At 34.9% G+C, this 25909-nt stretch overlaps 1 protein-coding gene across 5 annotated transcripts in view; it reads left to right on the top strand.

Annotated features, from left to right (window-relative positions):
- LOC143222829 (apoptosis-stimulating of p53 protein 1-like) overlaps positions 1–25909 on the top strand; it is a 49225-nt gene that overhangs the window by 11766 nt on the left and 11550 nt on the right. For 4 of the 5 annotated variants that reach the window (XR_013012517.1, XM_076449913.1, XM_076449912.1 and 1 more), the window contains exons 2-5: positions 1764–2043; positions 15803–15996; positions 17479–18150; positions 20308–20765. Coding sequence is in view for 4 of the 5 variants with exons in the window: in XM_076449913.1 (XP_076306028.1) it covers positions 1764–2043; positions 15803–15996; positions 17479–18150; positions 20308–20765 (1604 nt within the window). In the remaining variant the exon portion in view is untranslated. The remainder of the gene's footprint in view (positions 1–1763; positions 2044–15802; positions 15997–17478; positions 18151–20307; positions 20766–25909) is intronic. The other variant, XM_076449911.1, reaches the window with a different exon arrangement.

Here is a 25909-nt window from a genome sequence, read left to right as displayed (position 1 = left end):
GCTTATTCCAAAACACGGTGACATTTCAGTGCTGATAATTAACCTTTGCTCTGAAGCTCACTGTTAGCCTAATTTTCCTAAAGGTTAGTTTCCAGATGTTACTCAGTTCGTAAGAAGTGTGTGACCCACCTTACATTGCACAAGCACAAAATAAAAACCAAAAAATTCTACTAACTGTAGTCTTATATAAGAAACATTTAAATTCAATGTATTACCTATACGCTCTTAAACCGTCCTCATTACAACATTAATAAAAAACACAAAAATTAGAAGTTTAAAATTTTAAAGACTGAACTTTGTCGATTTCTGACATTCCTAGTAATCAAGGAGTAATATTTCATTTTTTGTTTGTTTGTTGTTTTTTCTTCAAATAGGCTGAGCGTTGCCAAGGGTTAACGTGCTGGATTGTGAAGCTGAGGGTTTCGAGTTTGCGTTCCGTTGCTGCAAGATCGCGCTGTTTATTTTGCGGCGGTCAGCGTGACGATTAAATCCTATTATAATACCAGTTAAAATTAAGGGACAGCTATGCACAGTTAGCTCTCTTGTAGTCTTGCACAAAAACCCGTAACAACCAACCGTTTCATGTATGAATAAATAACAGTCGAGGATAAACAGTTTAATAATATAACTTTTATTCTGACTTTTGGCACACTATTGTAGAAATATAAAGACAAAAATATATTTTCAATCTGTTCGCATTCTTCTACCATTAAAAACTTGTGGAAAATACATGATTTGCTATCTCATGAAACTGAGTTAACGATAAACATATATGGGTAAAAATAAACGGTATGATTTTTATTTTTGTTTTATATTTAAGCACAAAACTACACAAAAGGCTATCTGTAGCAGTATAAGTCCGCAGACATACCGCTGTGCCACTGGAGGACGAGTCGTATGAGAGTGAAATATATTTTAACGCTAAATATTTACGAACAGCACTTTTTAATTCCAGTTAAAAAAAGGAATGTTGATTTTCAGGATATCTTAAGAAACTAATTCGAACCTTCCCTGTTATATAAACATTGAAAATTTGCGGTACCGCCCAATAATTTGCATTTAATAAAACTGGATTTCGGAATTTTCCACAAACAAGTGCAAGTTGTCTTATGAAACTTCTATGAGCACATAAACAGTTGTAATCACTTTCATTTTAAAATATTGCAGTGCACTGAGATTTTTCTTCTATATGTATTTAAAACGAGCATTCAGTAAAAACAACCGTGGAAGAATGTTTCTTAAGTTTCTGTTCTATACACAACACCCAAATACCCGCTTTGTTGCCTAACGTTTCACTAGGACGAAAAGGAACCTGTTCCGCTTATCTATAAAAAAAAATAAAAAAAAATAAATATTTTCGAATATTTTTATCTCTTTATATTTTTGGCCTTGTAGGAGTTCATAGAATTAATTGGACCACATCCCTTCTCTCTCTAAGCCAATTTATCGAACATGTAATTTACATTCGAATTTCCAACCGTTTTGCGTTGTTATCTCACAAACTAAGTGTGATCTGACTTTGGAAAACTTTCATTTATCGTTCAGTTATTTCAAGATCAAATTCGTTTCTTGTGTTCAGCGTTTCTGACACTTCAAGATTTATATTGTAATGTGCAGGTCACATAAATCGTGTAACATCTGAGGTAAATTAACAAAAATACTAGTGCGTGTTTTATATTTACTTACGAAAGCACGCACGTTTGGTGTCATAACAACTTATAAAACTCATTTGTATTCAAGCAATGCGTTTTTTTTCTTCCTAGCTGCCAGAAAGGGCGGAACTGACACTTTCCGAGCTCCGCCAGATGGCAGCACGTCAGCAACAACAAATTGAAACTCAACAACAATTCTTAGTGGCCAAAGAACAACGCCTAAAATTTTTGAAACAGCAAGAAATAAAACACCATCGGGAGGCACAAATAACAGAAAGAGCTAGACTGCCGCATTTGCGAGAAAAGGTAGAAGGTCAAGAGCAAAAACTTCGTCGATTGAGGGCGCTGCGAAACCAAGTGGACCATCATCAAGTAAATAATGGTAATTTAGGTAATGTTTGGTTGATTTTGTAAATATAATAATAATAATACATATTCTGAACTATTACTCTGAGATTTTATTCAACTTACTTTTTATGTAATTCGTGGAAGTAGAAGTTCTAAAACCTTTTGGTATGTTTGGTATGGTTTTATAAATTAATCATACATACTAATAGAAAACTTTAGTGTTTATTACTGTTATAAATATATAACTTAGCTGAAACCTCTTAAACTTTCTAAGTTTTTCCGATATTATCTTTTTTTTCTTTGTCAAATTGAACCAAACTTTGTTTTTATATATTACATTTGGAAATCTCATGTATGAAAATTTCGAATTAACGTGGAGCCCAATGGTTCCATGTGGCTGGTGCCAAGTCTAACAAACACCTTATTTTAGTAAAAAATCGTAGTTGGGTTTCTAAGTAGCTTATTTAGCACTGTCAGTCTACTTTCACAACATTAATCGCTCGTTCATATCCGGTTTTGAACGTATTTATTCTCCATTTTAGTATATCTAAATATATTCATTAGATATTGTTTTAACTTTTAAATATCAAGTTTAATATCATTCCACATTCTGTGTTCACAACCTCAATATATTAAGCCATTTTTTGTGTTTTTCTTCTTTTTTATATATACTTTTTGGAATTTAAAAGCAAACATCAAATATGTGGTTTTCCCAATTATCTAAGTACAGTATATTTCAGTACATATTTTGAGTACACCTGTAACAAAGTCGTTTTATATCATTGTCTCGCTGACCAAAATAACTGAATCCATCTAAGTATTTATTGTTTGTTAAATTTTGCACAAATATACTTTAGGACTATCTGCGCTATCAGCCTCTAGTTTATAAGTGACGGAATAGAGGGAAGACAGCTAGTAGACACCGCCCACTGCTAACTATTGGACCACTCTTTTACCAACGAAAAGTGAAGTTGACCGTAATATTATAACGACCCAATGGCTGAAAGGACGAATATGTTCGGGGACGAGATTTATGGCCACGATCCACACATCGTGAGTCGAGAATCTTAACCACCAGGCTATGCCAGCCCCATCTAAAAGTGGACATGTTAAGACGGTGTGCAAGGTCGCATTGAGAATAGTGATAATGATAAAAGTTACACTGGTCATATGTAATCCTAAGAATTTTATGAAGGAAAGCAAAGGAAAATATGTATATTATGTATAGCCACCCTATATCTGTTGTATCCACTGATGACGAGATTTTTCACCGTAAAACCAGAGCCCATTTTCATCAAGATCATAGGCACATGATGGTATCGATCAAGGTAGATTGGACATAAGGCTATAATGGTAAAGAAAGAATAGATAAATACAGTAATGATGTAAAGGTCGAGTTTACAATGGTTCCAGGTTATGATGAAGCTCACAATATGACTGTACATCAAATCTTTAGTTGTTGTTTGTTATAAGTAAAGTTCATTTAAATTAAAAACATATAAGTGTCTTGGACTAGTTTTAATATTTTTCAGTCTACTCGAGCACTTGTGTTAGAAATATTGCAATAAAAATTGTTCAGAAGTCTACCGTACAATCATTCTACGAATATCTTAGTGTGAAAGAAAGAAATATCCTGATCAATTTTTTATCACTATGTTTTTCAACATGATCGATTTTCAGGCTTTGGTAAACTTCTTACGGTTTTTTCTTATTTGTTTGGAATTAAGCACAAAGTTATAAAATGTTCAGAGCTATCTGTGCTCTGCTGTGCCCATCACGGGTATCTAAAACCGATTTCTTGCGATACGACTCCGCAGACATACTGCTGTGCCACTGGGGGAGGGGTACCTCTTACGGTGTTTGAAAAATGCTTCACACTGTTGAGTTAGTATGATCTGACAGTGAATCCAGAGATTAATGATTCGCGAGAATAAAACTATTTGTCAATGAGTGCGTAATAAGAGTGTCTGTCAGTACAGCAACGTCGTACAAGAGCTTCCCAACAGTTGATGATGGGTGTTACTGACTAGCTACGTTCCCTCAAGTCCATCATTTCAAAATCAGGAACGGTTATGCACAGACAATCCTTTGTGCAGTGTTCCGTGAAAATGATAAACTAATGCAAAGTTATCATTAATCTGTATTTATCTTGTCAAAAACAGTCATTCTCAAAGACAGCATCATTCACATAGATTGTTGGAGAATGAAGGTTTTACAACGATAGTTGAGTCTAATTTAATCACAAAGGTTCAAAGTAGTAACACAATATAACAAGTAGTACCACAATACCCTTAGTTACCGCTCTAGAGAACTTCACTTACTTCCTCTTACCTCTTATTCTTGCACAGAATCCCTTAACTTCTTAAAATGCAACAATATAACCATAATTGCGTGACTTCAAGACATAATAAAAAAAGTCCTTCAGCTTCCTACTGTAGCAGAGGTATGAGTAATATTGTTATACACACGAAAAATCAAGTTCGTTAAATTCAATGAAGTGGTTTTATTTTCGGTGACTATACCATCAAGCTCATTTTACCTAAAGCTTCAACACCCGAGTGTAATCTAGCATCTAAAACAATAACACTAGTAGAATACATCTAAAACTCTAACACACTAGTAGAGCCTAGCATCGGAAAATGACTCTACTAAAACTAAAACTATAACACACAAATAGAAACTATAATCTGGAACAATAACATTTATAAGCTAAATCTGAGCTGAAATACAGGCTATTTCAGCCTGTATTGAGGCTGAATAATTGAGGCTAGCCTCTAAAACAATAATACCAATAGAATAAAAGCAAATCTATAACACACTAGTAGAGACTAGCATTTAAAACAGTAATTATGGTAGACTACATCTAAAATTATAACACAGTATTAGAAATTAGCACCTAACGCTGTAAAATATCAGTTGAGACTAACATATAAAAGAACACAACTACATCTAAAGGTGTAAAACATCAGTTGAGACTAGCGTATAAAAGAACACAACTACATCTAAAGGTGTAAAACATCAGTTGAGACTAGCGTATAAAAGAACACAACTACATCTAAAGGTGTAAAACATCAGTTGAGACTAGCGTATAAAAGAACACAACTACATCTAAAGGTGTAAAACACCAGTTGAGACTAGCGTATAAAAGAACACAACTACATCTAAAGGTGTAAAACACCAGTTGAGACTAGCGTATAAAAGAACACAACTACATCTAAAGGTGTAAAACATCAGTTGAGACTAGCGTATAAAAGAACACAACTACATCTAAAGGTGTAAAACATCAGTTGAGACTAGCGTATAAAAGAACACAACTACATCTAAAGGTGTAAAACATCAGTTGAGACTAGCGTATAAAAGAACACAACTACATCTAAAGGTGTAAAACACCAGTTGAGACTAGCGTATAAAAGAACACAACTACATCTAAAGGTGTAAAACACCAGTTGAGACTAGCGTATAAAAGAACACAACTACATCTAAAGGTGTAAAACACCAGTTGAGACTAGCGTATAAAAGAACACAACTACATCTAAAGGTGTAAAACACCAGTTGAGACTAGCGTATAAAAGAACACAACTACATCTAAAGGTGTAAAACACCAGTTGAGACTAGCGTATAAAAGAACACAACTACATCTAAAGGTGTAAAACACCAGTTGAGACTAGCGTATAAAAGAACACAACTACATCTAAAGGTGTAAAACACCAGTTGAGACTAGCGTATAAAAGAACACAACTACATCTAAAGGTGTAAAACATCAGTTGAGACTAGCGTATAAAAGAACACAACTACATCTAAAGGTGTAAAACATCAGTTGAGACTAGCGTATAAAAGAACACAACTACATCTAAAGGTGTAAAACACCAGTTGAGACTAGCGTATAAAAGAACAACTACATCTAAAGGTGTAAAACACCAGTTGAGACTAGCGTATAAAAGAACATAACTACATCTAAAACTCTAAAATACTAGTTAAGACTAACATCTACAACAATAACATTAGTAAGCTAGATGTAAGCTGTAATACACGAATAGAAACTAGCATGTAAAAAACACCAGTGGACTACAGCTCATGCTATAACACATAGACACTAGTATCTGAAATAATAAATATAGTAGACTACATCTAGAATCTAAAACAGTAACATTAATAGAGTACATTTAAAGTTCTATCGCAAGAGTAGAAACTAGCATCTAAAACAATAACACAACTGAAACTATAACACTAATAGAGACTAGTATTTAAAACAATAACACTATAAGACTACGTATAAAGCTTCAACACGAGAGTAAAGACAAGAATCTAAGGCATTTAGTTCTATAAAACATGAGTAGCGACTACCATCTGAAATAGTAACTATAATAGAATATATCTAAATTCGAAAAGAATGAGTGGAGATTAGCATATAAAACAACTCTAGTGGATTACATGTAAAGATGTAAAATACGAATACAGACTAGCATCATAAACAATAACACTGGTAAGTTAGATGTAAGCTGTAATACACGAACAGAACCTAGCGTATAAAAACAACACTAGTGGTCTACATCTAAAGCTGTAATACGAGTGTATACTAAAATTTAAAGCTGTAAAATTACAGTAGACTACATCACCCTAAAGTACAATATTTAATGTTGTGAGGTAGACTGCATTGTTATCTGAACTTTTAATACTTGCATCTACTATCATCTAATGCTGTAATACTATTGTATGGTAGAATTTAAGGCTGTAATACTAAAGTAGAGTACTTATAAATATGATGCTGTAGTACAATAACATCTAAAGTTATAACACTGGAGTAGACTAAATTTACAAATTATGTATGAATAGAATAACATCTAAATCTGTAACACTGGCACACTCTGGCATCGAAAACTGTAATAATGGGGTATACTAGCATCTAAACCTGTAATAATAAAGTACAATAACATTATGTAACACAAATTTTGTTCCTGGATAGTATGTGTTATTTCTTAATTGCTTATGTTATAAATGTACAGAAAATGACCATTATTCCCTTCAAACTTTGCTTTTGTGACCTGGATAATGCAATTTAGAAATTAACCTATTTTCTATGTAAAAACAGGCAAATTTGCACATTTTCATTTACCTAAGGTCTGAATAAAACAACATATGAATCAAGATTTACATGTATTTATACTAACGTTATACAAACATGTTTAGAAGTGAGTAGTTTTTCGAGACTTGCGACTGTAATGTAAATCAGTTTCACGTATCAGCCCCCCAAATATAGTCTTCCATATTGTTTTCGTTAAACACTCCTTGGTAGCGGCGTTCAACGTCCATTATATCTTCGTAGAAGCGCTCGCCTTGCTCCCTTGTTTTCCTTGAATTTATCAAGATGAACGTCAAGGATATGGACTTTCAGGGACATCCTGTAGCCCATTTTGCCGCAGTTCTTCACCAGAGCCTCAACAGTTCCCCATAATTTTCGGCCTTCTGGTTGCCCAAGAAGCAAGGTCTGGAATTTGTATAATATAAAATCTTACTATTCAAGCAAGCCAAAATTGTCCGTCTTAGTTTTTTTGCAATGTTCGCAGGTAAAATGAGATGCCCAGGGTTTGTCTTGATCCCTAACAGGCATGCCGAAATATGTCTTGTAGGCTTCACACATTTTAGTAGATGCTGTCACAGAGTACATTTTGCTCTTGTCTTGATAAGTTGGTCACATACATATCAGAGTGCGTCTGGAGAATGCTTGCAGCTTCTTGATAGGTCTTTGTGTTCACTTAGCTAGAACTAAACTGAAGTGGTGAGTGATGAGCCCCTGTATATATTTTACTATGGAAAGTTCCAGAAAATTCTAAAAGGTTCTTGAAAATTTTCGTAAATTCTATAACATTCTAGAAAGTTCTTGAAAATTCTTGTAAGTTCGAGAAAATCCTCTTTCAGGTACTCAGCAATGAAACTACCTGGAATGTTCTGAAAAATGAGTAAATTTGAAAATTTCATTATCCAGGTCGCACAAACAAAGTTTGAAAAGAAAAATAGGTCTTTTTTCATTTACTTTAGACATAAGCAGTTGGGAAATAACACTTTCTGCCCAGAAACAAGAAAAAGTAAAAATTTTCTTACATAGTGTAATATCTGAATCTGTAATACCAGAGAATCCAACATATGGCCCAGCATGGCCAGGCGGTTAAGGCACTCGATTCGTAATCTGAGGGTTGCGGGTTTGAATCCCCGTCGCACCAAATATGCTCGCCCTTTCAGCTGTAAGGGCGTTAAAATGTTATGGTCAATCCCATTGTTCGTTGGCAAAAGAGTAGCCCACTAGCTGCCTTCCCTTTAGTCTTACACCACTAAATTAGGGACGGCTAGCGCAGATAGCCCTGGTGTAGTGTACGAGAAAGTCAAAACAAACCAATCCGAGTGGATTACATGTAGAGATGTAACAATGGCATCTACTACCATTTAAAGCTATAACGCTGAAATAAAAACACCCAAAGCTGTAATACTGGTGTAGACCACATATGAAGTTGATGCCTTTAATAGACTAACACATAAAGCTGTAACACCAGAATACCCCAGCATCGAAAATTATAATAATGGAGTAGACTAGTATCTAAACAAAAACACTAGAATCGAATAACACCTAGAGTAAACTACATGTAAAAAATTTACGCTGTAGTAAAATAAAGTTTAATATTGTAATACAAAGGTAGACTAACATCTAAAGCTGTAATACTATAGTAGACTAGCATGTAAAAGCGTAATACTATAGTAGATTGGTACTTAAAGCTCTAATACTATAGAAAACTACATTTAGAGTTCAATCTGCATTAGACTAACATCTAAAAGTATAATGCTGGTGGGCCCGGCATGGCCAAGCGTGTTAAGGCGTGCGACTCGTAATCTGAGGGTCGCGGGTTCGCATCCCCGTCACGCCAAACATGCTCGCCCTTTCAGCCGTGGGGGCGTTATAATTTGACGGTCAATTCCATTACTCGTTGGTAAAAGAGTAGACTAAGAGTTGGCGGTGGGTGGTGATGACTAGTTGCCTTCCCTCTAGTCTTACACTGCTAAATTAGGGACGGCTAGCACAGATAGCCCTCGAGTAGCTTTGTGCGAAATTCCAAAACAAATAAACAAAATCATGCTGGTGTCGACTAACATCTGAAGCTGTAGCACTAGAATGAAAACATCTATAGTTGTAACACTAAAGTAGGCTAATATTTAAAGCTGTAATACTAGTATTTGCTACATATAAGGTTATGGCTTAATAAAGTAACATTTAATGCTATAATAGCAGTGTCTGTTACCAACTAAAGCTACAAAACTAGAATAGAGTAACTTCTAAAGCTGTAACTGTAATAACAGAGTAGTATAAAATTTAAATCTGTAATACTAGGGTAAACTACATATAAGTATTATGCTTTAGTAGTGGCGCTTACTAACGTCTAAAGCTATAACAATGGAGTAGACTGACATCTAAAGCTGTAATGCTACAGTTGAATAGCCTGTAAAACCCAAATACTAGAGTAAATTGGCACCTAAAGCTGCAATTCTGGAGCAAAGTACATTTAACGAAAATGTTTTAGTAGTCAAACATCTAAAGCTGTAATGCTGGCGTCTACTACCATTTAAAGTTATAACACTAGAATAGAGTAACATCGAAAACTGTAATACTAGAGCAGGCTAACATCTGAAGCTATAATACTAAACCACATATGAAGATGATGCTTTAATAGACAGACACATAAAGCTATAGAACTGGACTACACTGGCATAGTAGACTAGCATCTAAAGTGATAATACTACAGCAGAATAACACCTAAAGCACAATACTAGACTAGACTTAAATCTAAAGTTGCAATACTTGATTACATTATGTATAACGACTACGCTGTAATAGACTAAAGTCTATAGCTGTAATACTAGGATATACGCTGTAACACTAGGGTATACTAGCATCTAAAATTATAACTGGAGTGTACTGACATGTGAAGTTGTAATAATGCTGTATACTAAAACCTAAAACTGTGGCTCTGAAGTACCCTCGAGTGGCACAAGGGTATGTCTGCGGACTTACGTCCCTAGAAACCGAGCTTCGATACCCCTTATGGGCAGAGTACATATAATACATTGTGTAGCTTTGTGCTTAACTACAAACAAACAAACAACTTTTAAAGTATTCTACCTGTCTAAATCTATAATTCTCTTCTAGAATTTCGTCTAATTCTCCAGTAGAATGGGATGTAAAGCTACAACTCTTTTGTTGTTTAACATATAAAGCTACATTTCTCTCGTTGTCTACTACTTAAACCTATAATACTGGAGTATACTACGATCTGAGCTATAATAGTAGAGTAGACTCTCATGTAAAGCTAGAGTAAACTACGTATAAAGGAGAGGTTTATCAGGTTTTTAGAGCCAGATTCTTTGCAGTAGGTGTTTGAATTTTTAGTGATAATTATCAGCTATAAACACAAACACAGCCCTTTTCTTTTAAAAATGATATATTAAAAACAAATTATAGATACGAAAGTTCGTTACACTGTTAGTTACCTCAGTTTAATCCAGTTTAAGTCCACATAGGTTGGTTCAGTTACTTTAGAATACTGTTGAGAAGACGAATTATTCTTCTTTACTCTGTTATTACGAAAGAGTATGGTAATTTCACTTTAAAAATTGCAACTATACACACTTTATTGCTAAACTCACGATCAAGCAGTCTAGAACATTCCGCGCAATACTAGATATTCTATTTCAGTAATACTCAGTTAAACCAACGAGAAACTCGGAAAGTTCTGGTAACATTACTCGGTAATCTCATCATTGTAAACAATCTTTAACACACAACAACTGAACTACACAACGCATGATTTGCAGACAGTTACATAAAAAAACTTAGCGCAAAATATCGCTTCTAAACTATCTTAATCATAACGCTTGCATTACACTTCAAGTGAAACAGTTGTGTGTATCCAACAACACTATAGTACACTAACACTGAAACTAGACTACTAGAGTAGACTAACATCTTAAGCTTGTACGCTACACTATACCAACTAACGCTGTAACAATAGACTAGCACCTAAAGCTCTTACACTGCAGTAGACCAACAATTAACGCTGTAATAGTAGAGTAAATGACATCTAAAACTGTAATATTTTCATTACTAACATCTAGAGTATACTCCATGTAAAGATGGCGCTGCACTAGACATACCTGTGATTGTAACTCTGAAGTAGACTAATATCTAAAGCTGTAAAATTAGAGTAGACCAAACTTAACTCTTTAATACTGATATAGACTAGCATCTAAAGCTGTATTAATAGAATAGATTAACAGACTAATATCTATAACTATAACTCTCTAGCAGATTAACATTTAAAGCTATAACTCCATAGTAAGCGACATTTGAAGCTGTGACGCTGCATTATACTGACAACTAACACTATAACACTTATTAATGTTTGTTATGTAAACTAAACGTTGTCTTATTAAAATTTCTAATTATACTATTCGCTTACCCAGAGGACGTAAACGTGATTTATTTGTTTTTGTTGCTTGTTCGTTTCCTCATATTTGAGTGTCTAATACCCTCTGATATAATTTTTGTTTGTTTTGCAGAAGGCTACACATCGTATTGTTTGTGCCCTGCCCACCGCAGCTGTAGAAACCTCATTTTTTGTGTTATAAGCTCTCAAACTTTAATGCTAGGCTAACGGGGGAGGGAGGTTGACTAGTCGAATGTGTTTTTTTTTTCCTCCAGAGTTTAGTTATTCTCTCTGGTAGAATACGAAAAAAAAAACTCGTGCAGGATACGTTATTTGTAACCATTTGATAGTGTTTGATATTCTGCAGTTCAGTTACATAAAGATTACCCTTGTATGAAACAACAGTAGCGTTTGACCGTTACTCTTTTAGCGATCCCATGACCCCAAATTATGTAACCTTTTTTTCTGAAACTTGCCCCTGACTGTGAATTTTAGGAATTACAGAGAGAACATGCTGAGTTAACAGGTGTATGTATAATTGTGTTACTTTTTTTGATTATAAGAATATAGTAGTTGGTGTAAAAATATTCGTTCTTTTAATCGTATATGGTCGATATTTCATTTCACATGCACAGTTTACTGACATAAATTAAAGACTATATCGTGTTGTTAAAGTAACTCATATTTTCGAGAGACAACAATGTTATAAACATTTTTGTTCCTTGACCAGAAAGAATGTGTGACAGTCCAAATGCTTCCTTAATTACTGTAGCCACCTTAACAAACGTCTGTCTAAACCACGCAAAATAAACCACATTTGCATCAAAACGTAAACACTTTCATACATATACAGTAGAGCTAGGTAAACCACGCAGAAAATTGTAGCACAAATAAACTCAGAAAGTATATTAGGGATCATGTATGAACTAGATATATTTATATGGTGTTTAAAGAAGTAAGGTATTATTTCTTAAATAATTAACTAGTACATGCATGTAACTCCATTATAGTAGAATTATTGTCGGTTTGGTCAGCAGATGAAAAAAACACGTTAAGAACTGTATAAAAACTTAAAGAACTGCACAAGTAAAGAACTACGTGTGCAAGATATTCATAACTGCTGAAGAGTTGACGAAAATTTACTTCATCTCTACTAAGACATGTAGATGTTGTCCTTTATTATACGAAACATCTATATTTATATCTGATGTCAAATCTCCCTATGTAACACTACGCTAACTAAATCTAGGACAGAAACATGTGTCATTCCACTAAGTTTAACCACTCTGAACTATTTGATGATTGATGACCTTTTTCATTCTCCCACGTGAATGTCAGGCCAGCAACTCCGAAAATGTCACCTTTCTTTTAACAAGGTCAGACACACCAGTGAAAAGACAGGAGTTTGAAATAGCGACTGCTTGGCAGGTGCGACATTGGACATTAAACTAAAGTCAAAATGTAGTATATTTGTACTTACATAGATTTATTTTATTATAGAAAAGTAAATTACTAAGATATCAAAGGTTATCTACCACAGGAGAAAAACTGTTAATAAATAATGATCAAAACTTAATGCACAAAATATTACAAAGTATTAATATTTCAAGGTCCCAGAGAACAGTTTTGTTTAATATCTTCAAGTAGCCATGGTTTGCTTGCTGTTGACCCCAACATTTTCCTCTGTAGATATTTGCAGATTCTTGTATTCCTGTTATTGAATTAAGAGTCTTAACTTTAAATGATTGTTTGTTTGTTTTAAATTTCACGCAAAGTTACACGAGGTCCATTTATGCTAGCCGTAACCAAGTTAACAGTGTAAGACTAGAGGGAAGGCAGCTAGTCAGCACCTCCCACCGCCAACTCTTGGGCTACTCTTTCACCAACTAATAATGGAATTGACCGTAACATTATAACGCTCCCATAGCTGAAATGACGAGCATGTTTGGTGTAATAGGGATTAGAACCCGCACATTACGAGTCGAGTGCTCTAACCACCTGGCCTTACCGAGCCCTAACTTCAAATGATGCGAGTCTGTATTGAAAACATGTTTTATTTTCAAGTTTTTGAATTCCCCAGAACATTTCGGAATTTTAACAGCAACTTAATCTAATTCTTCAAACATTAACATAAAAACTCTGTACCTAACAAACAATTAACTTGTATTTGCAAAAGCGTAAAACATTAAATGAAACCAGAACATTATTTGTTATTCTTGACTCTGTTAAATTGTTTAGTTTTATATATAGTTTGAAAATCAAAACCAATATAATTTTCATATAAAAAGTGAAAAAGAGAAAGAATAGTTTACATAAACAAATATATGAAAATTGCTGTCGGTATCTATCATCCATCCCAGGTTTTAAAATACTTGGATGTTTTAATGTATTCTCAAGACAGTTAGTACGGGTATTAGAACTTTAATGAAAATAAAGTACAGAACAACGTTTCCACCTTCCTAGATCATCTTCAGGTTAACAAAGAGAGTTTGCAAGTGACACCAAACATGTTCGCCCTTTCAGCCGTGGGGGCGTTATAATGTTACGGTCAATCCCAGTATTCGTTGGTAAAATAGTAGCCCAACAGTTGGCTGTTGGTGATGACTAGCTGCCTTCCCTTTAGTCTTACACTGCTAAATTATGGACGGCTAGCGCAGATAGCCCTCGTGTAACTTTGCCCAAAATAAAAAAAACAACAAAACAAACAAACCGTTTCAGGACACATATCTTAGAGACGAAAGTGTAAACGTGTACAACAGGGGCGTTGCAGTTAGATGTTAGGTTACTTATTAGTAGAGGTGATATAAAGGTGTTCCTCTTTTTTTAGTTTGAGTTCTTGTTTAAGTAGGGCTTCTTTGACTCTGGGTTAGTTTGTATTTGTTTTCCTACTTAGTATGTCGGTGTTTTCTATGGTTATGTTGTGCTTATTTGACTTGGAATTTTTCCTGATGAAATGTTTTCCCAGTTTCTTATAACGCAGGAAATCAGATCTTTAGATTTAAGAACTCAAAGTGAAAACAACTTCCTCCTTTGTACAATTCTCACTTTTGTTTCCTTCTTTCCTGTGCACTTGTTGTTTTTTTTAGTCCCCTAAATCTAGGGACACACATCTTTTTGGTTTTTTTCCTTCTTCATCTTTGTTTTACCATTTAAATACTTTTTTTGATTTTCCAGTTTTCTTTATTTTGCTAAATCAATTTCATACGTTTTATTTTTGAGTGTTGTTCTTCTGAGTTGTACATTGTTTTTTCTTAAATGATTTATATTGGACAGATCCACAGTGGTCCTGGGGACAGGTTTTGGACTTACAGTACTGGAGTTTGAGGGTTGCTTTTCCACGGTATATGTACTACATATAGCCCATTTTGGGCGAAGGTTGACCCTGAAAATACAACCCTAGGCTTCAAAGTTGACGAGCTGTTATCGAATCCGTGCGAAACCACAAAATATCACCTACACTTTGTTGGTGGCGTGTTATGAGAGCTACTGTCAATACCTTAGTTTGAATAGTAAACGGTAGGGTGCTGATTACCTAATGATTTCAATATAACAGTCCAAACGAAGGAGCGGCAGCAGATAGCCTTAGTAATATTACCATAAATAGAAAATACGATACAAAACTTTTCATAAAAATTCGATGTTATTTGTTTTGTTTTTAAATTCAGATAAAGCATTTTGCTTTTATTCTCTACATATTTATTATAGATATTAAGTAACTTATTTAACGTAATTTATCTTTAAAAGCAAGAAAAGTTTGTTTTTAAATATAAAATAATGTGCTTCACATTATGTTTCAAGCATATTTTTCACTACTGTAGTCGAGTAGTTTAAGTTGTTGGAAAAATGATTTATTATCAGATGATATAGTATTACTTGTTTGGTCCCCCGCTGGTACAGCGGTAAGTCTGCGGACTTACAACGTTAAAATCAGAGATTCGATTCCCCTCGGTAGACTCAGCAGACAACCCGATGTGGCTCTGCTATAAGAAAAAGCACACACACACACGTTACATATTTGATGTGCGAGAGGAACCAATTTCGATCCCAACCCATGCAGAGTCATAAAATTATCTCAAACTGCAGTATAACAACATCTGGATGTCGCCCCACGATTTTGATATGAGATTTTAAAAGGGGTCTTGTTTATGAGTAAAAAAATATTATAGTGGCTAGAAAATACGAATTCTTAAAAACAACACATAATAACTGCGAATAGGTAGTTTCAACTGAAATGTACAGCGTTCACTTGGTGCACGAGAGGAATTAGGTTCGATCCCACGAAGGGTAAAATAATATAACTCTAACTGATTGTTATTTTTTTCTTTGTTTATATAGGCGCAGAGCTAGAATCTGTCCGAGCCCTCTTTAATGAGAAAGAAAAAGAACTATCATTGGCTGTGGCGAAGGTGGAGGACCTCACGCGACAACTGGAGGAACTACGACGAGGTAATGTTAATGGACTTAAAACCAGTAACAACGTCTCCCCGCCTGCAGCACTGGAGCTGGAGAAACTTAAAAGAGAGTTAGTGGTGAGCACCTTTCATACAAGTACTGCACTTTTTTCATGGAATATTGTTTTATGCAAAGGGAAAATAATTTCTAAATAGTATAAAAGCTCCTATAGAACCTGATTTAGGGTCATCCACCTCAACTGCAACACAGTAATTTTGTCATTACCTCAGCATACATGTATTCGCAGCTTCTAAGTTCTGTTTGAAAGAGTTCTCATCGACTATAATTTTCGAATGATTTTTTTCTCACATTATGTTTTTTGCTCTTTATTGTCTTCCATGTATTTATTTGTCTGTGCTTGTGTTGAAAGTATAAAGAGTACATTTCGATATACTCTTTGACAGTGTGATATTTATTTTGGTGTTTTCGCTAATCTCCAAATATTTTGCGGCAAAACATCCAAAGTAAGGATCAAATACTTTTTTTTAATACCTAACCAAGAGCGAAGATATCTCATTTGAATCGCTGCATGTATATGACGATAGGATAAAAAGTATTTCAATCATTTGTACAGTAATCCGATATTATTGTTCTTGTAGCTGTCGTCCTGCTATTCAAAACAGGGTTTGAATATCATCAAACTTTCTATCGAAAAAATGAAACCTTAAAATATGGAAATTTCGAAACATATTCAATTCCAATGTAACTGAATATTCAAAACGTGTTTTATACATTTTTGTCTTGTTAATCGTGTCACAAATTATAATTATTTACACGCTGTACATTTTCTTTTGGCCCGGCATGGCCAAGCGTGTAAAGGCGTTCGACTCGTATTGCGATGGTTGCAGGTTCGAATCCCGTTTGCACGAAACATGCTCGCCCTATCAGCCGTGTGAGCGTCATAATGTGACGGTCAATCCCACTATTCATTGGTAAAAGAGTAGCCCAAGAGTTGGCGGTGATGACTAGCTGCCTTCCCTCTAGTCTTACACTGCTAAATTAGGGACGGCTAGCGCAGATAGCCCTCGAGTAGCTTTGCGCGAATTTTAAAACAAACAAACAAACATTATTTTCTAATACAAATTTATTTTAAATTAGTATATTCAGTAACCTTTTTGTGTAAACAAATACAACAGAAACTGGTGTTTTATGTCTTTAAATTGTCTTTTATGAAATAATAAAACGAACAAAAATTTAATATCACACATAATTTAGTTGGCTCCTTTTCGTACATTTGTAATGAGCTGTTGAAGTCTGAAGAAGGATCTATATTGGTCTAAAGATTAAGTAAAAGATTAGTAGAGTCAATCTCTGGTCATCCTGATTAGTCTAATGTAAATTAAAACAAAACTAATGAATAAAGAATTTTGATCAAATTTTATATGTAACGTGACGTAGTTGCGTTTATCAATGAATATTTTCGCTGTTGTATCTTGGTAAAAGAAGTTGGCACTTTACCAGTGTGTACACATCACCACTTCTTTGTAAACCACATTATTTAAAGTGTAAAGTATAGACTTTCAAAAGATAACTTTTTTTTTACTCTCATTTATTTGCAGTATCGAACGCAGCTTAATGAGGGGCAGAATGGTCGGATTGCACAGAAGAGGGAATCACTCGTTAAAATTCAAGAAAATTTTTCGGGAATGGACCAACGAATTGCAGAACTACAGCAACGTCTCCACCGGAAGCGAATGGCAAATCACCAACTCTCTGGCCAGAGTCATGCTGGTTCTGTAGCCAAACAAGCACATGTGAGACGCGGGTCAATCAAAACGCATCCCCTTATTGCTGTGGTGGTAAAACCTGATCGTATTCAAGACGACCTGGAAGTTCCGCTAAGGAGAGGAAAAGGTATCGTAGAGTTAAGTGAACCTGCTAACAATTCAAGATATCAGATACTGCCTAACAGTACTAAATTTACGGTCAAACCTGAGAAAGATATCAATAATTCTGAGGAAAGTGGAGACGGACCAAAGTCGATAGAAGATAAAGCCCACCAACGAACTATTTTTGTAACCTCTTCATCTAGCACCGAGCAAGCTTCTATGCACCAGCTACCCACCAAACAAAATGTCATTCCACCACCACCTGGAAAGCCTATCTCACCTCCGCATCACCTTCGTCCTTATTGTTTGTCTCCGCGAAGGCTTCCACCCACAAGGGGACAAAGCAATACTAACGGCAGTTTCATAATTCAAGTAAATTCAAGCGCTTCCAACTGTAATAGTGTAAGTAAAGACCATTTTTTTTTAGTGTTCACGTTTTGTTCAAGATTTGTTTTAAACTTTTCTGTTAGATCTGTAATATTCTTCGGCATAAATACAACTTTTTCTGATCATTTAAAACTCAAACTTGAAATCTATTTTAAAATCCTCTCAGCTACAGAAATGTCTCTACAAAACATGGGTTTGTGAATTAAACACGAGTGTCGGAAATATGTCTTGTTGACCAATTTAGCATAATTCTTATACTTGTTTCTACAATTGACCAGTTAAGTTTGATTCCTATACTTGAATCTTCAAGTGATCAGTTAAGCCTGATTCCTATACTTTTACCTACAATTGATTAGTTAAGCCTGATTCCTATACTTTTACCTACAATTGATTAGTTAAGCCTGATTCCTATACTTTTACCTACAATTGACCAGTTAAGCCTGATACCTATACTTGTATCTACAGTTAACCAGTTAAGCCTGATGCCTATACTTGTATCCACAGTCGACCAATTAAGCCTGATACCTATACTTAAATTTACAATTGACCAGTTAAGCCTGATTCCTATACTTGTATCTACAGTTGACCAGTTAAGCCTATGCTTGTATCCACAGTCGACGAGTTAAGCTTGATTCCTATATTTGTATTTACAATTTAAGAGTTAAATTTGATACTTACACAATTATACTTCTTTCTACAGTTGATTAGTTAAGCAGAAGTCTCACACTTGTTTTTACAATTTACAAATTAAGTATTCTTATACTTGTGTCTGCAGTTGAAGAAAACTGTTTTTTTTACTTGGTTCAACAGTTAAGGACGATTCTTATACTTGTTTCTACTATCGCCTAGTTAAATCTGATTCTTACACTATTTTCTACAAATGAATTGTTAAACCTCGTCTTTATATTTATTTCTACAGTTATATTTGAACCTTATACCTTTGCCCTTCCTCCAGTATCTGCGTATTCACACCGCGTGAAACCTGGTTTCGATACCCGTGGTGGGTAGAGCACAGATAGCCCACTTTGTAGGTTTGTGCTTAATTCCAAACAAACCTTATACTTTTTTCTATATTAACCAGTTTAAGCCTGATTTTTATACTTGTCTCTACCATTGGCCAGCTAAACATGATACTTGTACTTACTTCTTTGGTTCAACAGTTAGGAATAAACTTATTTCTGCAGTTTGCTAGCTAAGTTTGATAACTATAGTTTCTCTACGATTCGCCAGTTAAGCCTCATTATTATACTTTTTTCTGCAATATAACAGTAAAGACTGATTTTTATACTTGTCTCTACCATTGGCCAGCTAAACATGATACTTGTACTTACTTCTTTGGTTCAACAGTTAGAATAAACTTATTTCTGCAGTTTGCTAGCTAAGTTTGATAACTATAGTTTCTCTACGATTCGCCAGTTAAGCCTCATTATTATACTTTTTTCTGCAATATAACAGTAAAGACTGATTTTTATACTTGTCTCTACCATTGGCCAGCTAAACATGATACTTGTACTTACTTCTTTGGTTCAACAGTTAGGAATAAACTTATTTCTGCAGTTTGCTAGCTAAGTTTGATAACTATAGTTTCTCTACGATTCGCCAGTTAAGCCTCATTATTATACTTTTTCTGCAATATAACAGTAAAGACTGATTCATATATTTGTTTCTGTAATTCAAGTTTATGATGATACGTATACTTGTCTCTACAATTCACCCGTTAGCCTGATTCTTATTTTTCTTTCTTCAGTTCAGTATTTAAGTATGATCCGTGATTGTCATATAGTTCTTAAATTTTTTCTTCTATAGTTGAATATGATTGTTATTGCTCTCACACGTTCGTGTAGTTATGTGTTGAACTCGACTGGCTTGTTCACATGTTACTACAGTATTCCTGTCAAATAGTTAACACATTAGTCAATTGTTTACAACACTTTGTTTTAGTGCATCATTGTTTGTTACGATAAAGAACCTGAATTAATAGTTTAGCATATTAACTTGGAATTGTGATGTAATTCTACTTACTAGTTTGCTGAAAGTGTGAGATCGTTGTTCTAGTCATGCTTTAAAATTAATTATAATTATGTTTCTTCCTGAATTTTATCTTTCTGTATCTGGTAAAATGTTTAACTCTTTTCACATTATGTTACAAGTTCAAGAACTTTCTCATTCTAGCATCCAGTATTGACCAATAGTGAACCACCACCTAATTTATCCAAACTAAGCCCGCTATCAGGGAGTCAAGGAGACTCTGTACTCGGACCAGTCTCACCTTCAAGGACAGATGTGATCCTTCAGCCTCAGTCAACTACCCCACGAGCGGAGGTTCGACTTTCGACTAGTTCAAGACACACCGGTTCCCCAGACAGTCATCAAAGTATATCAGCACGAGAAACTATCGTTAGCAACATTTCAACTACAACAAGTTTGACCACCCCCTCTACTGTAGAGTATTTTTCTCCTCCCCTCCCAGTGAAACCCGTGCCTCCGCCTCGACAAACCCACCAGCTTGCTGAAAGCAATTCATCTTCAGCAAGAGGATATGCAGAAACATCTTTAGACTCATTAGACTCAACTTTATCTGCCTTGAAAGCCCCTGGGAACCAGGCTAACAAGAACGCCAATGGGATCAGGTGCGATCACGTCAACTCGAATAAGTTTTTTTTTTATTAAACTGAAAGGAAGACTTCCAACTGAATACATTAGAACAGCGGCACTGAACTAACAAATACTGTATGGGGGTGACTTGTCTTATGCTAACTTCACACGTCTTGTCCCTTTAATACATTTAAAAGGAAATTTTGTCTGAAAACATTAGCAGTTGATGTATTCAGATTTTGTCGAAAATGAAGTTCTAGGAGGTAATCGTGTGTGTAGATTAACAAGGAAGATTATAGTGATCTTAAAACATACAGGGAGTTTCTTCTTAAATTTATTTCTTCGTTAAAATCCTTTCTGTAATCAGTTTCAATACATGTACCTTATTTTACAACTTAAGGACAAAGTATACACACACGTATATGTAGATAGATAATATAATTCACTTTTTATTTTATTTTAGTCCTCACTGGCTCAGTTACAATTCTGAGTTTGTAGCACTAAATATCTGGATTCGATACCCGTGCTTCTCTGAGCATAGATGGGTAACTATGTAGATTTGTGCATAACAACAAACAAGCTGTTTTACTTTTGCAGCTACCGAGGTAGTCTACTGTATTATCCAAGTGTGATGAGGTAGACTTTGTTTGGGTTAATGTTAAAGGTAGTTATTCTTTTTCCCGATGGTCACAGAAACTGTAAAGTCAAAATATTAACGAGTTCTTACAATAACAATTTAATAAATAAAGATTCGCAGTGCAGTTTTCTTCATATTTCAGTTCGTTTTTATTTTATTTTGTGGTGGAATTGTTAGTTTTGTAGAATGTAAACTGCCTAAACGGAATCATATGACATAGTTCAATTACATACACCGCTGGCCAAATTCTTAAGGCCAATAAACATAAAGAAAAAAATGCAGTTTACGTTTTTAGACTCAACCATTTATTTGAGTAGAGCTTCGAAAGATGAAAATAAGAAAAGGAAAAGTAAAAAAAATAAAAAAACATTTTAGCATTTAATAGGGAAAATGTGAACACCATGTAATTAGCCTAAATACTAGCTGGTCAAAAGTTTAAGACCATACCAAGATAAAGTCCTAAATAGGGTAGGAAATGCCCAATAAGAGGTCTCAGTAGTGAGTTGCACGGCCATTATTGCGAATAACAGCAAACATTCGCTTTGGCATGGTCGATATAAGCGTTTGCAGAAGGCTGGATGGAATGTTATTTCATGTAGTGAAGATGGCTTCACGAAGATCATGCACTGTTTGGAATTGACGTCCATTTCTATATACTTCCCTTGCCATCCACCTCCAAACACCTTCAATGGGGTTCAGTTCGGGCAAACACGCTGGATGGTCCAAAAAAATTACGTTATTCGCCATGAAAAAGTCCTTTGTCCTGCGGGTTTTATGGATTGCAGCGTTGTCCTGCTTAAAGATTCAATCATTTCCACACAAGCGAGAGCCTTCAATCAATAAGGATGCTCTCTCCAACATGCCAATGTGGCCAGCTGCTGTTTGACGCTCCTCTATAACCTGAAACTTTATTGTTCCATGGAATGAGAAAGCACCCCAGAAAATGTCTCTGGTGGGATATCTTTATCGTGCCAGTAACGTTGGAAGCCATCTTGACCACCCAGGTTAATTTTTTTCTCATCAGAGTAAAAAATCTTTTCCCACTTTTCTACGTCCCATGTTTGGTGCTTCTCAGCAAAGTGTTACGGAGCTGTTTCGTGGCATGGAAGGAGGCGTGGCCTTTGAAGACGTTTACGGTTTTTAAAGCCTTTCTCTCGTAGATACTATCTTATTGTTCTTGAGCTGCATTCTGCGTCTGTAAGGGCCTTAATCTGGTTCGACAATCGGCTGGTGTCTTGCCGGACAACCCTACGAATCCTCCTGCTCAACGCCGGCGAAATTTCCTTGGGCCACTTACTTGAAATTTTCGTTCCGTATCCTTCAGGGTCTTTTAAGAAATTTGCAACAGCCGTTTTACTTCGCCCAATCTCATCAGCATTGGCACGTTGAGAGAGATCTTGCTTTTGCAGTGCGACAATTCTGCCACGTTCAAACTGTCAACCTTTTTGCCTTTGCCGTGTTTTTACCCAATGTAGCACAGGAGATGTTGAACGCAAATGACTAAATTTCGTTACGTGTTTACCGATTAACGCTTTGTTTCAGTATGGTTTTAAACTATTGACCAGCTAGTATTTAGGCTAATTTCATTGTGTTCACATTTTCCCTATTAAATGCTAAAATTGTTTTTTATTTTCATTTTCCCTTTTCTTATTTTCATCTTTCGAAGCTCTTCTCAAATAAGTGGTTGAATCTAACAATCCAAAATGCATATTTTTTCTTTATGTTCATTGGCCTTAAGATTTTGGCCAGCAGTGTATCATTAACTAGCAGATTACCCAATTGTATCCGGATGAATATGGCTTTAAATGTTCTGAGTTGTTTTGATTAAATCAACCATGTTCATTGTTAACATTTGCAAAAAAATTATTTACCTAATTAAATATTTTGATTAAAATAAGCAAAAATAACCATGTGCGAAAAAACAAAAATTAGCTATAGCTATTTTAATCAAAGGAAAACCTTGTACATTGCTCCAGCGTCTTGCACTTGCTTTTCATGATATTTCAAGTTTCCAAAACAAAATTTCCTACCTTTTGGGTGTCCTAATTTCTGCTGTGCAATAAAGTGTCGTTAAAGCGTATTCTGATTTTATTATCGTTCTATTTAATGAATTATTCATTTACTCTCTTCTTATTGCAACACAACATAAATGAAAATTTGCCGAAACCAAACGTTTTAGAAAGTCATCGTATAGCTGATTCTTGCGAGTACACGCAAGCAAAGCAAAAGATATGGCTGAAGCGAGCCTATTTAAATAAGGGAGTATACGTGCATGTCCGAGAGAAAGCTTCTTTTACTTTAATGAAGTGAGAGAGTAGACACGAATGTGTAGAATAAAGAGCACAAATGAAGGCCCCACGAAATTTTTAAAATTAACATATAATTGATCAGGTATAGAATAATTAGAAGTTCTCACTCAGAAACGAAACGTAAATAATAGTCCTCTTGAATGATGACGAGAAAACCCACTTGTAGAGAAAAATATATATGTAAAAACAGCTCGTTTGGGTTGAAAAAAATTTTTACGTAGAGGAGCGAACAACGTTTCGACCTTCATCGGCTTTTTCATTTTAAGACCAGTTGTTCGTCTTGTTTGTCAAAAACTGCTATATTGGTCACTTTGGCCTATAAGGCCACGATCACATAGCTCCTTTCCCGCACAAAGTAGTTACTATCTGCACCCCGAGTTTTTATTTTGCAGATGTAGCGTTGCAAAAGGAACAGACTCTAGGAGAAAAAGAGTTTGTAATAAAACGCAGAGTTACAGAATGGGCTGTAAGTTATTCTCGAAAATTATGTTTATTTCAAACTGAAATATTCGTTCGTCTGTTTGTAGTTTAAGCACACAACTACACAACAGGCTATCTGTATTCTCCTTACTGAGTATCGCAGATATTCCGCTGTGTCACTTGGCCTAAGGGATCTAGTGATATACATAAATAATATACTTCAATTTTTAGTGTAATAATAAAACATCTGCCCTAAAAGCGCATGTATAATGGCATGTAAAAGCCCATCGTATGAATTTAACTTACGTATTTTTAGAATTGATTTTTCACGTAAATCCATTTGCGTGATTTCCACTAATAATTGATTTCTTATTTTTGGATGAGCGCCATCTATTGAGTTCCAAATAGGTTAATAAAACTTTTGAGCAGAGCAGTAATCAAATAGCGCTTCTACATGTAATTGCAGTTTTCAAAACTTTCAGTTAGACTTTTTAAGGGCAAAACTATACAATGGGCTATTTATGCTGTGCGAACTACAGTGTCGAGCCTCGAGTTTTAGTCATTTAAACCTAAGTTTATTACTGATGTACCCAAAAACTATAATTACTTTAATCTGCAGATTACTGTGTAGTCTACCAGTTATATACTTTTCCCTCAAAGGCATTGTTTAATAAATTTTAAAAGCACGTTAGGAAATACGTGTAGTTTTTAAAGTCATTTATATTTAACATTCTGTTTATTTTCTTGGTTCGTAGAAACAGTCTGTACAATACGTACAATATATTGTTGTTAATCCTAACGAAATATTACTGTTTTGTTTTTTTATATTTCTAACTTATGGTATACGGTTACGTTTTATTGTCAGTTTATTGCGCTGATGCTAATATTAACTTTTAAAATAGCAGTTTATAGTTTTGAACACATAACTAGCGTTTAATTTCTGTACTTTTATAATACTGCTAACTAACTACCGCCAGTCAGATAACTTTTAAACCTGAGTTACTTTTTGTAATACATAGAAAACAGCGAAAGTATTGTATGCACAATCAGTATATGTGGTGCAATTAGCAAGTTTGTAAATATTCAACAAACAAATGATTACATCCGTGCAACGTTTTCGCAGTTATACCTAGACTGTTTTTGGAAACGTGAAATGACATAATTTCAATTAATCATTCAAATCACTTCTTACTTTTTATAACAAGAACAGTATGTTAACATCTACGTTCGCATATTTTGAAAACTTTAACGAAGAGTCATATTTAGTTCGCGTAAGCAGTTTCTAATGCACAATTAATTTAATTAGCTGCCATTAGGGGGCGCAAGTTGTTTTGAATTACGCACAAACCCACACAATGGGCTATCTGTGCTCTGCCCACCACGGGTATCGAAACTTGGTTTTTAGCGTTGTAAGTCCGCAGACATACCGCTGAGCCACTGGGGGGCAGAGGGCGCAACATAGAATAATTTAAATCACGATACGAAGCCATTTCTGGGGGAATGTATTTGCTGTATTTACACAAGATTGCCGATGTAATCCTTATACCTTCAACCACCATACATACAGCAGAAAAAATGCATAATGTTATCGATCTTGAAAGCTGATCTCAGCATGTAAAAAATTTTCAAGTGAATGTGATAGATATTGTGAATAAAAGAATACCTCAGTACAGTAAACACTACATTCTATAGTACGAAATTGGTTTTAATTAATGATTGAGTAGTATATTCTTATCAACATTTTGTTCTACTTTCTTTGTTTTTCGGACTCTATTGTTAACTTGGATTTCATATATCTCATAATGAAATACAT

This window comes from Tachypleus tridentatus, chromosome 8 (assembly GCF_004210375.1).
Source record: "Tachypleus tridentatus isolate NWPU-2018 chromosome 8, ASM421037v1, whole genome shotgun sequence".
Classification (NCBI taxonomy): Eukaryota; Metazoa; Arthropoda; class Merostomata; order Xiphosura; family Limulidae; genus Tachypleus; species Tachypleus tridentatus.
The sequence above is the reverse complement of the archived record's forward strand: the minus strand, read 5'-3'. Positions and strand labels throughout refer to the sequence as shown.